Source organism: Coenobita brevimanus, chromosome 71, assembly GCF_032717465.1.
Source record: "Coenobita brevimanus isolate Jiangsu-jjx chromosome 71, ASM3271746v2, whole genome shotgun sequence".
In the NCBI taxonomy this organism is placed as follows: Eukaryota; Metazoa; Arthropoda; class Malacostraca; order Decapoda; family Coenobitidae; genus Coenobita; species Coenobita brevimanus.
The window spans coordinates 26,214,600-26,233,337 of record NC_137024.1 but is presented as its reverse complement, the minus strand read 5'-3'; the positions used below and the strand labels follow the sequence as shown (position 1 = coordinate 26,233,337).

General features: G+C 42.3%; 1 protein-coding gene across 1 annotated transcript in view; it reads left to right on the top strand.

Annotated features, from left to right (window-relative positions):
* Positions 1 to 18,738, top strand: part of LOC145406660 (acidic leucine-rich nuclear phosphoprotein 32 family member A-like) — a 294,562-nt gene that overhangs the window by 174,958 nt on the left and 100,866 nt on the right. The window contains exon 5 of the mRNA XM_080277747.1: positions 1,930 to 1,967. Within this exon, the coding sequence (XP_080133873.1) occupies positions 1,930 to 1,967 (38 nt within the window). The remainder of the gene's footprint in view (positions 1 to 1,929; positions 1,968 to 18,738) is intronic.

Below are 18,738 nucleotides of genomic sequence, written 5' to 3'. Positions count from 1 at the left end.
ACCACCATCCTCTAGCTACAACTAGCATACTTTACCTTTGTACTACTGACCTCAGTTGTTGCCAAATATTGCGTTTTCCCCCCGTACCCCCCTACCACGGCCCGGCCAGCCTGGCTGTGATACATGGCAGCACTCTGAGCGCTCAGAACTGTAAATCTGCGATCTCCTCTCACAAGCAGTTTATGCTACTAGGAAACGCTTGTTTCCCCAGTTGTAACACTAGCTTTTGCCTCTGTTTAGTGTCAGTTTACTGCAGGCTTTGAAAGTGAGATTATGGCGAGTTCTAGCTCTTCCCAGTCAGTGCAAGCGGCCGACAGGAACGAGAATAAAGTGGCGGACGTAAGGCAGAATAAAAAGCGCGCCGTGGTGATCTTTTGGGAAGTAATATGATTGAAAATAATGTAGTATACATGTTTTTAGCTGTGAAAATGGAAATGTTTGTTGAGTGATGGGAAAACCGCCGCCACAGTGCATGTCGGCCGTACGCTCCGTTGATTTTAGCCTTATTTTCAGTGCTTATTGTACAAATACGGATTCCTAACTACCTTTACGTTGTTGTATAAAGTGTACTGTGACAGACTGAGGCTGTGGTAGAAAGAAAACCGGGTTTCTGGAGGTGTGAGAGTGAAGACTTTGTTACCCAATTTTGCAAGTCTTCACAAGTCCTTTGGTAGTCAACGAAGGCTCAACATGTGGCTCAGGAGATAGCTGAATGTAAGTAATATATGCCATAAAAATTTTAATGCTCTAGGGTTAATCTATGATTTTTGGCAAATATTTTTCCACAGGTACTCAGACCCCGCTACAACCCCGCCACAGGGGGGGGATCGCGCGTACACAGCCGCGTTTTAGGGGTTAATACAATATATAGTATGATTGCTGGGGTTTACATTTCGGAATACTTTGTATAATCCAGTCTTTTTCATTATTCACTCCTTTATTGCTCCATCAGGACTATAGGAGACCTGGAGCTAGTCTGTTCAATCGAGACATTAACCCAAGAACTGTGAGGTACATTCCAAAATGCTGAGCAGTCAGTTGTGACATGCATCACAAAAGTTGAGCCTAAATCATATTTTCCCTGCTTTGTTGTGGCAGGAATTGTGATCAGCTGTTCATTCATAAGTCAAATGGAAGTATTTAATTTACTTTACTATATTATAACATACTAGCTTTCATCTCATAACCCTAAAATTGGCTTCCAATTAAATGACTATTTGTCTATTTTTTCGACTATACTCAGTTTTTTTTTATCGAGGTGAAGATGCACTTGACAGATTGGTGATGATTGGCTGAATGCAACATGTCCGAAGAACATCGTTGTATTTGTGTTTCGATTCACATCGCCAGTAATTATCTGAAATACAGCAATGTTATTCAGACATGTTGCATTCAGCCAATCATCACCAACCTGTCAAGTGCATCTTCGCCTCGATAAAAAAAACTGAGTATAGATGTCATGGCACTGTAACTTATTAGATCCATAGCATCTAAACTGTAACACATAGTGACCTAAAAATTTTGGAGCATATAGTTTGTCACTTACCATAACAGGCTGTAAGACCAGAACCTTGAAAATTGGTGGTCTTCTGTGCATATCTGAGGTCCCCTCGAATGTTATTGGTGCAGTTGATGGGTTAAAGGTTTTCCTCTGACGTTTATTACAGTATGTGAGCAGTAAGCCCAAACTATCCCTTGGATGTAAACTCATATTAGCCACAGCCAGCTGAATTACCATAACCCACTGTACTGCTAGGTATCCATTTTGATCATATGGTAGCCACCTATTGAAGGTACTGTAAATGGTTTCATGGGGTGCAAGAGGTCATTTGACTTATTACTGAGTGTAGAGTCAGCTGAGTGAATGGTGGTGCCCCCACCTATCACAAATATTTGTATAAACTAGCAAATATTTCCTTCATATTGCAGATTTGACAAGGAGGACAACAGTGAGGAGGAGGAAGATGGTGAGTATGAATTTCCAGAAAGTTATCCTACGCTCCTTATGGGGCAACGTAGGATTGGATGATGGATGGATGGATGGATACATTATTTAAGATGCTGTCATCTTTGTATTAAAAGGAATTTTTTCTTTATTTATGAAACATAATTACATGTCTATTTTTAGAACTGACCTGTTATTGTCTCAGTATTTGTCATGCATAATTGCTTGTTTTCCCCCCCTAAAATAGTAGTAGTGGTAGCAGTAGTAGCAGCAGTAATTGTTGTTGCTCAACCCTGGTACATACTGTATAATCAAGCAGACCCAGTGGCCAGAGGTATGCATCTGCCTCTATGCAGTTGTCCCATAGGTTCCCCACACCATTGATGTTGTGTCTATGTCTTGGTGTGGTGTGTGCTGTGCAGTGCTCCATCATGTGTTACACTGTGTGGGCCTAATCTGCAGGCTGGGCACATGTCACCTGTGATGCCACCCATCCCAAATCTGTGCTTTTTTTTTTTTTTTTTTTTTTTTTTTTTTTTTTTTAATGCGTGGAAGAAGGAACCAAAGACTGAGCCCGCATGAACGTTCCTTCCAAGAAAAAAACAAAAACAACACAAGAGAGTCAAATTCAAGATCCATTCATTTCGAGATGCCTGGACACACTGCGTTTGAAAGACTGGAGATCATAGGAAGTAGGAAATACAGACAGAGGGAGACAGTTCCAGAGTTGACCTGTTGCATAAATGAAGGATTGGGAGTAACGGTTAACTCTTGCATTAGAAAGTTGGACAGCAAAGGGATGAGAGTTTGTTGCTAGGCAGGTGCTATGCGCCCACTGTAGAGGTGGAGGGATGCAAGCAGACAGTTCAGAGGAGCAGTGACCATTGAAATAGTGATAGAAAAGAGATAAAGATGCAACAGTGCAGCGAAGAGACAAAAGTTGAAGGGAGCCAGTAAGAGGAGAAGAGTTGATGAGACGAATAGCCTTTGACTCCAAACAATCGAGAAGAGCTGTATGTGGGGAGCCTTCCCACACATGAGAGTTGTACTCTAAACAGGGGTGAATAAAACCCATGTATAAAGTCAACAACTGTGCAGGGGTAAAGAAGGCACGGAGTCGGCTTAGCACACCTAATGTCTTGGAAGCAGAGTTTACAAGAGATGTAATATGAGGAGGACTGGGTGATATCCTGCTCAAAGCCTAGCTAGGTGAACTCGATCACCTGTATTTAAGGACACTTCTGATGTGTGAATGTCAGGAGAGAGTCATGTAGTATGGAGTTGCGATCGAGAGGTTGTACTGGCCTGCATGTGAAGTGAGTATGTAGGTTGTTTTTCATTGCCAGTGTTGGAATATCTGGAAATGGGATATTGTTGTGGAGGGTTTGATAATGTTTGAGTGGTGATTGTTTTATTTGCCTAGGTGTGTTGTGTTTACCTTGTAATGACTGGGATTTTTGTATTGGAGCAGGCTGCTGCTTATAATTGTGTTCCCATCTCATCAGGATTGTCTTTGAGAGGGAGGACTTTAGTTTCGGAGTGTAAGTGAGCTGTGGGATTGGTTTTGGTGCAACCATGGGTGATGCATACAGCATTTTTCTGTTTCTTTAGGTTTCATTTATAATGGCTCCAACATGCCTGCATGCGTTGACATTGGTCCCCTTGACGGTTTTCCATGCTGCTCTGTCTCTGGCAGCCTCCCATTTCAGTCCCTTATCCCTGAGGTCACACTCTATGACCCTGTCCTGGGTCTTTTTCGGTCTGCCTCTCACAACCCAACCCCTGACGTTCACACTTCTGACCATCCACACCCAATTGTCATTCTCTGTCCTCTAAATGTGGCCAAACTTTCTCAGTCTACCCATACTCAAGCACAGAACCAATACACGCCATTTTTATCCTTCCTTTCATCTCTTCAATCTACCCCTCTTCATCAAAACACCAATACACTCCAGTCCCATCCTTATTCTCAATTCTTCCATTTTAAACCTCCCCCCCCCCCCATGCCTTGCATTCAAGGACACACTGCACTTCCACCTAATCATTGTCATTTCTGCACGTTTGAGTCTACAAATATCCTTTCCTGTACTGTACTGCCAAAATCTCTTTACCATACATCACACTCCTAACACATGCTGCATACAAAGATCCCATAATGTGGAGGGAGAGTCCCCTCATTGTCAGGAGAAGCAACAGCTCCTTGAACTTCTTCCAACCACTCCTCACTCTAACCTCAGAGGTAGCTCCAGCCATACCCCTACCACATAACAGTTCACCCAAGTACAGTAACAGAACTCTTCCTAACACTCAAGGGACTCACCAGCAAGATCAGTCATTTCATGCCTGACAATCTCCACATGCTTTCCCTGACACACTGGACGCAAGAAATCAGCATTATCTCACAGCCTACCTCTAATACCACTGCATCTCTTGTGCACCCATATATCACAAACACTGCACAAGATGGAATTACTTCCCACACCCTTCTGGCAAACTGACATGGGCACTTTCCTTCTTTGACAGTTACCACCATCATCCTTAGATACTGTCACCTTTGTTTTATATACATTTATTCTCAAGAGCTTGTGCCCCGTACCATCTCTCCACTTCCTAAATCTTTTCTTCATCTCCCTTTCATTTTCTACAGTCAACACAAATCAATGGCATACAGCATCTCCCAAGGATGACCATTTCTGAAGTCACATGAGATGGGAGTCTCTGTCAGGGAGGCATATAACATCACTGATCTAATGTATTGTTTATAGAGTAAGGAGAATGTTTCTTTTATTTGTTTAAAGTCTTGCCCTGTATTTCCCATGAGTGCATTGAGTGAGGGGACTAGGGACCCCCTCCTCTGTTTTTTAGTTCCTAAAAAGAAACAGGCCAGGGAATGGGATGGGGTATTGAGTTACCCCCGTACCCTGAAGTTTGGGTCTATGAATGTGTGTGGATGTAGTACAATTGAGGCTAAAAGGGAGGAAATTGGGGGAATGTTTGTGAGAAGAAAGTTGGATGTGTTAGCTTTGAGTGAAACTAAGATGAAAGGGAAAGGTGAGTCTAAGTTTGGAAGTGTGAATGGAAGATTATCAGGTGTTGATAGAGGAAGGGCAAGAGATGTGGCCTTGTTAGTGAGTCTGAAAGTACAGCAGTGTGTGACTGAATGGAAGGAGATGTCATTGAGACTGATGTGGGTGAAAGCGAAATTTGAACATGAGTTGTGGGTGTTTGTGAGTGCATGTGGGCCTGGTAGTGAAAGGGATGAAGAAGAGAAGGAGTCTTTCTGGAATGATGTTGATGAGTGTCTGCAGAGTTTTGGAGCAAATGTGAATGTGGTAATGATGGGAGATCTGAATGCTGGAGTGGGAAATGCAGCAGTTGAAGGTGTAGTTGTTATGCATGGTGTGCCTGGAAGAAATTAAAATGGGGAACAAATGATAGGGATGTGTGTTGAGCAAGAGATGATGATTGGAAATACGCTGTGCAAGAAGAAAGATATTTATAAGTATACATGGGTTAGACAGGAGGCTGGAAGGGTTGTTGATAGCGCATTGATGGACTATGTGGTTGTGTCCAGGAATGTAATAGGAAGATTGTTGAATGTGAGAGTTCTGAGAGGGGAGGGTGGAGGTATGTTTGACTACTACTTGGTGGAGGTAAAGTTAAGAGTAGGCAAGAGATGGATGAGAGTTAGGTGTGGCAGGGAGGTTCTGAAAGTGAGTGAGTTGGATAAAAGAGAGAAAGGGATAAAGTATCAGGAGATATTGAAAGATGAGTGGAAGGAAGTGAAAGATCAGGAAAATGACGGTGTGGAGGAATGGAAGTTGTCTAAGAGTGCTGTGGTGGGGCGTGCGGAGGAGGTGTGTGGTGTGAGACGAGTGGGTGGTGGTGTAAGAAACGGAAGTGAATGGTGGTGCGAGGAAGTAAGTATGGCTGTGGCTGAGAAGAGACGTGCACATGAAGTGCGATTGCAGAGGAAGGATGAGGTGTCATATGAGAGGTATAAGGAAAAGTGGAATAGGACTAGAAGGGCTGTGCGTGATGCTAAAGTGGCAGCAGATGAGAGGTGGGGTAGGCAGTTGATTGAGAATTTTCAACAGAATAAGAAAGTATTTTGGAAGGAGGTGAAAAGGATGCAAAAGGGAGGGTCTGGGATGGAAGAGTGAGTTAAAGCAGAGGATGGAAGGATGTTAATTGAGATGGATGCAGTAAGGAAGAGATGGGCAGAGTATTTTGAAAGATTGTTAAATGTAGAGGAGGAAAGGGAGGCTGAGACTGTGGCAGATGGAAGGGTGCAAGGAATAAATGTGTTGGGAGAGTTGAATGATTATATGATCACGGAGGAGGAAGTGCAGGAGGCAGTAAAGGAGATGAAAACAGGGAAAACTGCAGGTATGGATGAGTTTGTTGTGGAATACCTGAAAGGTGGTGGAGTGACTATTGTTGATATGGTTAGTAAGATTGTTGAATGTGTGCTTTGTGAAAAGGATAGTGCCAGTTGACTGGGCAAGTGGCTGTGTGGTCCCGTTGTATAAAGGTAAGGGTGATAAGTATGAATGTACTAGCTTTAGGGGTATAAGTCTGTTGAGTGTTGTAGGTAAGGTGTATGGTAGAGTGTTAATTGAGAGAGTTAGAGAGGGTACAGAGGGAGTGAGTGGTGATGAGCAGTGTGGCTTTAGGAAAGGGAGGGGATGCATCAGGTGTTTGCTGTGAGACAGGTGTGTGAAGAGTATTTAGCGAAAGGTAAGAATGTGTTTTAGGCGTTCATGGATTTAGAGAAAGCTTATGAGAGAATTGATAGGGAGGCTTTGTGGACTGTTTTAAGATTGTATGGACTTGATGGTAGGTTACTAAAAGGAGCGAAAAGTTTTTATGTAAATAATAGAGCATGTGTAAGAGTGGGAAATACTGTGAGTGATTGGTTTCCCGTGAGAGTGGGGCTGCGGCAGGGATGTATGATATCATCTTGGTTGTTTAATATTTATATGGATGGTGTTGTAAGGGAGGTGGATGCAAGTGTGTTAGGTGGAGGTCTGAGTCTGGTGAATGTTGATGGTAGAGAGTGGAATCTGAAGCAGCTGCTGTTTGCAGTTGATACTGCACTGGTGGCTGATTCAGAGGAGAGATTGAGACAGGTGGTAGAGGAGTTTGGAAGAGTGTCTGAAAGAAGGAAATTGAAAGTAAGTGAGAAAGAGTAAAGTGATGAAGTGTACGAGGTTGGTAGATGGTAGGAGGATGAATATAGTTTTGGATGGTGAGTTGCTTGAGGAGGTAGTTTTAATTATTTAGGGTCACATGTTGCTGTGGATGGAAGACTAGATGCAGAAGTGAAGTTTAGAATGAATGAAGTAGGAAAGGTGTTGGGAGGAATGAAAAAAATGTTTAGGTGTCGTTCACTTAAAATAGATGTAAAGAGAAGGCTGTATGAGGGTGTTGTAGTACCGACTGCATTATATGGAACTGAAACATGGAATATGGGTGTAGCAGAGAGGAAAAGTTTGAATGTAATGGAGATGAGGTGTTTGAGGAGTATGTGTGGAATGACGCATATGGATCGAGTGAGAAATGAAGTGCGAAGGAGAACTGGAGTTATGTGGGAAATGGCTGATCGAGTTGAGCAGAGGGTGTTGCCATGGTTTGGACATATGGAGAGACTGGATAATGAGCAATTAGTGAAAAAGGTAACTAGGTCTGATGTGAGAGGCGGAAGGCTGAGAGGCAGACCACGAATAGGATGGATGAACAGTGTGAAGAGAGCATTGGATGCGAGGGGGATGTCTGTTGAGCAAGGAAGAGTGGCTGTGGCTGATAGAAATGAATGGAGATAAATTGTGAATGAATAAATGATGACGCAGCTCTAGAGGGATATTCTTCCTCATTTGTCTGATCGGCTGATCAGGTCAGGTTCAGGTAAGGGGATGGGTCTATTATGATGTGGCAGGGGTAAATCAGCTCTGCTGTTGGGCCCTGCTGTGGATTTCACTGATTGCACTGCACATTTGACCTTCATGCGGTGTGGTCTGGTGAGGATCTGTCCCTTCTCCCCTTTGGGGCTAAGATGCGAATGAATGTGTTTGAGTGGATGAGTAAATTGGGAGTGTGTCGTCCTGTCTCGGTTACCTCCCCTTCCTTGGGGGAAGTAGCCAAGGTATATAGATAGATAGATAGCATTGAGCCTGGGGGTGCACTGCCTCTTGATGTCTTGTACATGGTCCTTGAAGGTGAATTAGGTATTGTACGTTACTCCAAGGATTTGTGTGTGTGTGTGTGTGTGTGTGTGTGTGTGTGTGTGTGTGTGTGTGTGACACACATACACTAGTGTGATGTGGGGGAGGTACCTATGTTCATGTTTGCTGCTGTTGTTGACTATGATGGTGCATTTGGCTGGAGCACTTAAGCCTGTTGTTTTCAACCCAACTCTGCAGTGTGTTGAGGAAGCCCTGTTGCTGTGTTCAGACTGTGTCTACAGTGTGGTGTGTAGTTGTTATGGTGAAGCCATCTGCATATGAGGCAATATTTGTGAGCGGTTGGGGTGTGGGAATATCATGCATGTATATGTTGAAGAGTGTGGTAAGAAAAGAGAGCCTTGTGGAACTCCGTTAGGGGAATTTCATGTTCTTGATGACTTGCCCTGAAATGTAACAGTGTTTGGTGTTGTTCTCTATATTTGTGTCGTATATCTTGGTGATTCGTTTGGATTACGAAATGGCATCAAAGGCTATATTAATACCTGTTGTTGTGAGTAGTGTACACTGAGTGAATGTTGTGTAGTTGGTGCTATTCAGTGCTTGCTGTGTGAAATTAGACAGGAAGGTGCTGTTAGAGGGCAGTGCCTTGAATCATGTTGTGAAGGAGCAAGGTGGACACATGGAGTAAGTTTTTTCAGAATGAGTTGTTCATTTATTTTGGATGGTTTGCTAAGTAGTGTTTGGGGTCTGTTCAAAAGAGAGTGTTGGGTTTGTGTTTGGTGCAAGTTTAGTGATTGTTCCTTGTTTCCAAATATTGGGAATGTTAGTGTGCTTAAGAGTAGTTACTGATGTTTGTGACGGCCTGGATGCCTTGCCATCTTAAATGTTTCTGGTGTAGGTTGCTGATGCTATTTGGCCCTCTGCTGGTAGTTTTATGTTTTCTTGTTAACGTTAATTGTCTGTTCTGGAATGAAGGCGGTTGGATTGTGATCAGGTGGAAAGGACTGCCTATGTTGAGTGGGTTGTTTTTCAGACTTGTATGTTGGTGTGAAGTGACTTTTGTTTGCCAGATGGTTTATGAGTATGTTAGATTTTTCTTTGTAGGAAGAGATATATTGAGTGTTGGAGGTGTTGGTGGCTCAGGTCTTGGAAGTGCATATTTGTTTCCATTTTCATTTTGTAAATGGCTCCAACATGAATGCATGCTTCGGCCTTGGTCACCAAATGGCGGCTGTCCATGCTGCATGATCTTTGGCAGGTTCCCTATTCAGTCTCTTATCCCTGAGGTCGCACTCACTGGCCGTGTCCCAGGTCTTTTTCAATCTGCCTCTCGCAACCCTACCCCTAACATTAACACTTCCCACTTTCTGCACCCAGTTATCATCCCCCATCCTCTCCACATGCCCAAACCATCTCAGTTGAATCTAACTCTCCTCATTACAACACCAGTACACTCCAGTCCCATCCTACCTCTCAACTCTTCCATTGTAAACCTGGCTGCCCCCCCCCACCACCACCACCACCACCACCACCACCCTTCCAATTCTCGCACTCAGGGATTCACTGCACATCCACCTACACTTTGTCATATCTGTACATTTGAGCCTGCGAATATCCTCTTCCTTTACTGCCCAGGTCTCACCTCTAGACAGCATTACACTCCTAACACATACCGCATACAAAGATCTCTTAGCACGGATGGAGAGCCCTCTCATTGTCAGGAGAGGCAACAGCTCCCTGAACTTCTTCCAACTATGCCTTACTCTAGCCACAGAGCTATAGCTCCAGCCTCACGTCCAGCACATAACATGTCTCCCAAATAACAAAACTCTCCCACATACTCAAGAGACTCAGCAGCAAAGTCAATCCTTTCATGCCTGACATTCTCCACATGCTCCTCCCAACACACCGCATACAAAAAAATCAGCATTATCTTGCAGTCTACCCATAATACCAATATATCTTTTATGCACCCACTTGTCACAAACACTATGCAAGACAGAATTACTTCCCATACCATGTGGCAAGTTGCACATGGCCACTCTCCCATGTCTTTGACAGTATTGCCACCAGCCCTAAATACCATCACTTTTGTTTTATCTGTATTTACTCCTAAGACTGTGTGTCCCACACCATCTCTCCACTTCCTAAATCTTCCCTCCACCTCCCTTTCATTTCCAGCAGTCAATGCCAAATCATAAGCGTACTACATCTCCCACAGGAGTTCATTTCTGAAGTCATATGAGGGAGGCTTCAAGCACCATGATAAACAACAAGGGGCTCAAGACTGACCCCTGATGTACACCAGCATTCACGGAAAACTCATCATTCAGATCTCCATTCACCCTTGCCTGGATGCAAGCACCCACATACATTGCCATAACCAGAGTTGTGCACTTTCGCAAACGCAAATCCACAAACTCAAACCATTACTTTCCGCAACCTCAAATCCGCAAACTTCTTGAAATTTGCAGTTCCACAAATTCAAACGCAAACCATTTGTATTCCTCTCAGTACCATGGCATCAGTTTCATTTTATTCTGGATTCCATTAGAGGATTTTGTAAAGTTTAGGATGATATATTTTGTAATGAAGTGGTTAATAATCATCTCTAGTTACTGATCCACTACAGTTATATCATTATTTAGTCTATTCTGACTAAAAATAGGTGACTTAATGAGTTTGGAAATTGTCTGTAGTACTGAATGGAATATATAAAATTATATTCATAGTAAAACTAAAATACGTATTTTAAACATTATTCACCATCATCATTATCATCTGGACCTACTTTCCCACCCTAGGGCAGGGTGAGGAGTAGCAGTGTTCAGACAGCCGAAGTTTACCCGTTTCAGTGGGCCACGCTTCCATTCACTCATCATTCAAGCCCTCGAAGTCCTGACTCCATCTGATAGCTCCCCCCCCCCCCCTCCCAAATCACCTGATTCTGTAGTTTCAGATATACCTATATGATAGAGCCTGTCCGAACGTTGCCATGTTAAAAAAGGGTTCCAAATCCCAGGTCATGCACTTCTCTGCACAAAATTCATCCAACAAGCTCAGTCTCTTGTCAGTCACTTAGCCTCACCAACTTCCACACCCAGTAGTGGGCAGCGCAAACAAAGAAGGACCTTGCGCAAGCGCAATGTGCAATTCACAGTTCACTACCTTGCGCAAGTGCAAGTGCGCAGTCTGACAAATATTTAGCTTGAGCAATGTCGCAAAGCGCAAGTGCAGACCATCTGCATATTTTTGTGGGAATTACTGTAATATATTGAGATATTGAAATAAAATAGCATACTTCCTTTTATTTATCATTTTTATTTTCTATTATTTGTAATTTGCGCAAGTGCGCAATCTAATATTTAGCTTGCGCAATGTCGTTAAGCGCTAGTGCAACTCATTTGCATATATTTGTGGGAATTGCTGTAAAATATTGAGATATTTAAATAAATTAGCATACTTACTATTATTTATTATTATTCTATCTATCAATTGCTAGACGCCTTAATCCCGTTAGGGGTGGCCACTGGCCACAAACAAGCAACAAATCGCCTCCTTGTCACCATGTACCCCACCATTTCACTGCCCTGCTCCCAGCTCACACCCTCCTCTCTCATATACTTCTCCACTCCATCCCTCCATCTCATCCTTGGCCTCCCCCTCGCTCACATACACTCTCCTCGTTAGTTTCTCACTCTCCCTCCTCTCCATGTGACCAAACCACCTAAATTTGTTTCGCCTAACGCTTCCTATCACATCCACATCCACACCACAACGCTCCTTCCTTATTTGTCAGTCTGTCTCTCCATGTAACTCGGACTCCACATGCTCCTTTCAAATAACTCATTTATTTTCACAGCTCTCACTCTTGACTTCTTTCCCTCCAACAAGGTCAAAGCTTCACTTCCATACATTAGAGCTGTTATCACAATACTGTCATGTAGTAAATCTTTCACTCATGAAGTTCAAACAGAGGAGTGAGCGGGCTGAGGAGCAGAGGGAAAGAGAAACAAAGGCTGTGATGTTGCCAGTTTTACTTTTATCTGGGTTTTCACAAGTCGTTTTATTTAATAATTAAATATAGATATACAATAGCATGTGAAATTCCATACAGAAATCACTAAAACATATTATTTAAACCAAATATCCACAGCCTAATAAATTACTAGGTTGTGGATATTTGATTTAAATAGTAGGTTTTAATGATTTTTGTAAGGAATTGCATATGTTACTCTCAATAAATAATGTACTTTAGTTTATTATTATTTACTAATAATAATAATAATTTAAAAAATATTAAAACACATTATCTCCGCTGAAGCATTTTAAGAAATGTTACTAGCCTCTGTCCCTCCCGCCTCCCCTAGAACCCTCGCGACCCTCCCAAGCCTCCCCCATCCCTTGTCCAGACACACGGGAAGCTCCCAAGACCACGTGTCCCTTGGATTGCGCAGATCCAAGGGACAGGTGCGTACCTGCCCTCTCATATGCGCAAGCGCAATATTGCACATGGTCTCGTCCAGTGCGCAATGCGCAAACAATACTCACCGGAGTGCAACGGTGCGCAATTGCGCTTTTGCGCAAGTGTTTGCGCACCTGCCCAACACTGTCCACACCTCTCTTCCGCACACACTCATCCACCATATCCCTCTGCCTTCTTCTTGGCCTGCTTTACCTCCTCCCTCCATCAGATTCACTCAGGTATATTTTTTCTAGCACTCTACTGTAGTCCATTCACTCCACATGACCATACCATTTTGGTACACTCACTTTGATTCTGGTGTCCACAAACTTCCTCACTCCGCGTCTTTCACAAATCACATTATTCTGTATCCCAACCACTCTCTGTAGTCCACACACATTCCTTAGCAGACTCATCTCCACTGCTAGTACTCTTGACTATTCATTTTCATGCAACACTATAGTCTCACATCCATATGTTAAAGTTGGCACTCCTTCATGTAAGCCTCATGCATCTGCAATGCTCAAGCCTCTGTTTCTTATCAAGGCCTTCATAGCACCAGCTACTTTCCTTCCTTGTGTCACTCTACTTTCCACTTCTTTTGCACATTTTCATCTCTCTTTTTTTTTTTTTTTCCGTCACTGTACTCAGGTATATGAACTCTTTCGCCAATTCCAGTCTCTCTCCATTCATAGTAACATCACACTGGGAGTAACCTTCCTTCTCAATAACCATTAGTTTACTCTTTTCTACATTTACTCCCAAGACATGGCACTCACAGACATCTACAAAACTCTGCACTAGTCTACCAAGCTCTTGTCCGGTACAGTATTTGCAAGTAGCACTGCATTATCAGCATGCAACTACAGTACAGTAATCCCTTTATTATCCAGACGCCCACTAACCAGACACCCCACTACACGGTCATTTTGGGCATGGGCTTCTGGAACCCCAAAATGGCCAATAAACGAAAAAAAATAGAAAAAAAATCCAAATTTTTTTCCCACCTGTAATTTGAACTTGGCACGTGGCTCCGAACAGTTGTGTATACGCACGGCCACCGGCCCCCTTCTGTTCCTCCCCTCCCCAGTTACCCCCTAACTACCATCGTGAGTAGATGCTCATCGCAATGGATGCCGCACGTGCTCGTTTTTTTTAACCCCTTAACCGTGGGGCGTCACTTTCGTGACGCTTGGGAGCAAGGGATCATACCACGGGGCATCACTTTTGTGATTCTGTGTTATTTTGAATTCACCCGGGCTTCCAAGTGGAGGCTTGTATCATCTATCAGTACTGGCAATGTCCAACTCTAGTCAGCACTCCTAATCTGATCTGTACTCCCATCCATTGTTGACAATTTAGCCATTTCTCCCCGTTCTTGACTCCCCTCCCTACCCCCCTCCCTACCCCCCCTCCATTACCCTATCCTCTCGCCTGCCCGGCCGTGCTATGTTAAGTAAATCTTCCCTGGAATTTTTCACTGATTTCATCCATTGAAATAAGCCCAATGCCCTATTCTTATACCAAATAATATATACAAGAAAGAAATAAGGTAAGTGAGAGTGCCATACACCTGGAATTGGCTAATTATCACCTGACAACACCTCACGTGCATTCGTTCGCTAATTTTCGCTGTTTATTTCCCCTTGAAATATGCTGTATAATCTATTTTCGTAATAAATATACATATTGTACAAGGAGGGAAGGGAGAAGCCTAAGTGATATTTACATTCACCTGGAACTACCTAATTTATAATGTATTGTCTAGATTTCCTGCCAATCATTTCACTGCTATATATTAGCTGCTGTCAAGAGGCTAACGTTGGCAGTAATGCATTTCCCTAGGTAGGCCACCACCCTGGCCTACCCTTATCAGTTCACTTTCATCTTCCAATGTGGAGGTATGTCTGTTTGCTCTTGCTAACTTCAGGGACTTTTCATCCCCATGCAAAGGGCCCTGTGACCTTTACCCCCTACTAAACCTCGTGTAGAAAGAGGTAAAGGGCTGACAATTGATAAAAGAGTGACTACGATCTTTCTATTGAGTAAAACAGTGCAAGTGGAATTGTAAATAATGTGTAAATAATTTAAACAGCAAGTGAAAGTAATGAATGTAAATATACGTGAACAGTGGAAAATAGTTTTATAAGTTACTTCAAGTGACAGTTCATGACACAGTGTAAATAAAATAGAAATGTAAATAACATAAATAAAATAGAGAACGTAAATAGAATTGTAAATGAGTAGTATTATAAGAATACGAGTATATACCCTAGGAGTAATGAAAATGAAAGTTTCACTCTAGCATGTCTGAATACTATGAGTTATGAGAGTGAAGGTGAAAGTGACATTCACTCTCAATGCTAGTATACAGGACGAGAAAGTGAATGCTACGTATTTTACTGAAAGAAATTGAATCCCTGCAGTGACAATAAACTAATACTACTGAAAGAAACTTATGGATAAAGACTGTAGATATATATAAGTGTTATATAGTAATAGAAATATAAAGTGTGAGGGGTTTTATGCATAATAAATGACAGAATACCAACAGCGAACTAGCGCAAGATGGAAGGTCATACGTGCTCGTAATTTTCATTGCTTTCACAGTGGTTTTTATTTGGAATATGGATCCCAAACTACTTGATAATCATAGAGTAGTGTTTATAGTGTTAATATCTGGCTGTGGTAATCATATTACGGGTTGTCGGGAAGTGTAAAGTGGAGACTTCATTACCCAACTTTAGAGGTCTCCACAAGTCCTTCGGTAATCGATGAAGGCTCAACAAACATCCAAGGAGAAAGCTGAAGGTATGTGCCATATGCATATATAATTTTAATATTCTAGGACTAATAACTGATTTTTGGCAAATATTTTCTGAGAGTCTGTCGGAGCCCGAATAACCCCGCTGGAGACGCAAAACATTGGGAAACATGCCCGCGGTGTAAGGGTTAATAAACTGCAATACCTCGCCACTAGACCACATGGGAATTTACAGTGTTGTGCAGTGTTAAGAAATTAGAATTTAGGGTGCAAAGGAGTGTGGAGTGCAAACTGGTGGTTGAAACTGGTGTGGCACAATCAAGAACAGAATGTGCAGTGTTAAACAATTATAAATTTCAGTGCAAAGAATTAAGTGCAGCACAACACTGGATTACTGTACGTGCTTCAAGAGCATTTTCACCACTGCCAGAGCCTTAGAGGAGGCAGCCACGGATGTGCTGTAAGTACCCCGTACACTGCTAAATATTTTCCACACACACTTCTAATTCCTCATTCTCTGGTTCTATTTCATTTATTTCATGCTTTATGTCCCTTATTTGTGTGAATAGAGTCTTAAATAGGTGCTATGCTTGTCCAGTAAGGAGTTATTTAGGTGGTTTTCAAAGTTAGGCTGGGTTTGGGTCCATAAATACCAGTCTAGGAGGCAGGGTCCCAGTATCCAGACAAACCCACTTCCCAGACATACCTTTGGCTCTGTTACATCTGATATTGGAAAGACTACTGTACCTGTATTCTTATTATAGGTATTGTGTTTATATGTACATCATGCAGTATTGTATTTACAAGTACAACTTCATAAACCATTGAATTCTCCATGTAAACTTGATAGAGTTAGTTTAGGCTATGAGCACGTAGAACCGAACAACTCCCTTTTTATAGCGAACTGAGTTCGGTAATCCCTCGGAAATACCGAACCCTTCGTATATAGCAAACTTTCGGATATAGTGACCCACCCCTCCCCCCAAATAGCTCGTTATATCGAGGGTTTACTGTAATGCTAAACACCAAGAAAACCATTAAAAAAACAAAAACAAAACATTGAAAACCAAAAAAACACTCGACCTATACAATACAAGTATACCCTGATATATGATACCCCTAGATCCGATTCCCCAGCTTAGCGATGGGGGTAGAAATACCACCATATCCCGCCTAATGATGGCCAAACCCCAGTTTAATGATGAGTAGAGATTATTTTTTACCAATATTTATGATAAAACACCTGACCTATACAGTACAGGTATTTCCTGATATACAATACCCCTAAACGCGATACCCTGGCCTAGCGATGGGGGTAGAAATACCACCATATCCCGCCTAACGATGGCCAAACCCCAGTTTAATGATGAGTAGAGATTATTTTTTACCAATTTTTAAAGATATTTTAGACCAAAATTTTGTGTGCAGGTTGATTTATAAACTGTTTTTAGACTTATAATAATGTGTTTGTCATAGGTGGAGTGAACATTGTCAATTTGGGGTTCAGTGTACTAAGTTTGATTTTTCCAGACTTACATTTTATGTTTTTCAGATTTGTTGGTTTTGGTGAGTTATTAATGTTTTTTTGGCTTAAGTTAGCTTCTTTTAAAGCTGTTAAGCCATTTAGATAGGCTATAAACTTGTTTTTGAACTCATCTGGGTGGGTTTAGGACTTGGTTGGGAGGATATCCAAGGCTCAAAAATGCATTCTTATAAATTACATGTTGAATTTACGCTGATATACGATACCCCACCTAGCAATGGGTTTTTACTTAACCAATTGCATCGTTAAATTGGGGTATACCTGTACTGTATGTACAGTACCCCTCTTAATTTTGGCACTGTTCTCCGGTCATTCTGCCATAATGAGACATCAAAACACATTCAGAATTATCCATATTAATGCTGAACATCAAGAAAGCAATGCATAACTGACAAAAATCCACTAAAAACCTGAAGACGGTTTCAAAATCAGTTATCAGTGACATGATTGGTCCCGGGGCTAAAAAAAAGTTCCACGACCAAATATGCTACCGGAAATTGGGTATGTTGGTATAAATAGTATACCTTCAGCTTTGCTGGTGTTTATACTATAAGTTAAGCTGATAAAAACTCACAAAACTTATAAGTAAAAGTACAGAAATGCAGTGACAATAGTGGTCAGGAGTAAAATTTACCTTCAAATAACTTCCCACCATCTTAGTTCAAAATTTTGCCAGAACCTTCTAAAAGTTAAGTATATGTCTTGATGCAGAATTTCATGAGCTTTCTCATGGATTTCTCGGAATTTTGATACGACCAATAGTAGTTGAATAAATTGCAAAAAACTTTGGAAACTCATGAGTCAGTGTTGTCACCATGGAGGAGGGTAAGGACTGAGGGAGTAAGGAGGGAGCCAAGAGGGTATGGAGGAGGGATGGGAGGGAGGGAGAAGCGAGGCTGTGGGCAGGATTCTTTCCTTTCCGTCAGCAGGCAGACGGGCGCTTTTGCCTTACATTTATTCGTAGCTTGCTGTCTGTTAGACACCAAATGGCCACGTGGAAGCACATGTCATGGTGACCGTGGGACTCTCAATGTTCAGTAGAGAGGTGGACGGCCACTGTCACCGAACATATACTCATGGCTTGTGGTCTGTGTTCGATGGTGGTGGCAGTTGGGAAAGACTTAGCCTGGTGGCCGTGCAACATTGGACATTCGGTGGGGATGAGTATGGACGTTTTGACATGGCTTGCAGGTTACAGTCGTATTACTCAGGTCCTGGTGGTTCGTTGGGAGTGATCGAATGAGTGCGTGGCTTTGACCATTCAGTGCAGGGGAGGACGGATATTTTAACTCTGCTGTGGGTTATGGACTACTGTACTTCACATCCATGGCTCAAGCCCAGCGGCCACGATACCGAATATTTGAAGATGTCGGCTGGCTGGCTGAAGCTCTTGAGGACTTTTACATCCGGATAATGGCAAGTAAATTTGGATAATGGTTTAAAAGAGCCAAGATCCAGCATCCGGGTAATGAACACAACCGGATTCTGAGCATCCAGGTAAATGGGGGACTACTGTGTATATATATTCTGTGGTCTTCATACAACACAAGATAGGTTATGCAGAACCTTGTGCAAAATCAATTACGCACTAAAACGTGACATATATGTACAAGTAAAATTGGGGGTTAGGTTCTAGGAGCCTCATATTTTTTTCGTTGAAAATATATTTAAAGATAGATTTATACTAATACAGTAACCCCTCTAAGACCCAGACGCCCAAGTCTCGGACATTTTGGACTTGGGTCCATTAGTCCAAGTCTTGGATATTCCCTAAGATATCCGGACAAAAGGCCATCTGGACGAAGGTCCGAAACTATCTGGGACAACAAAAATGGC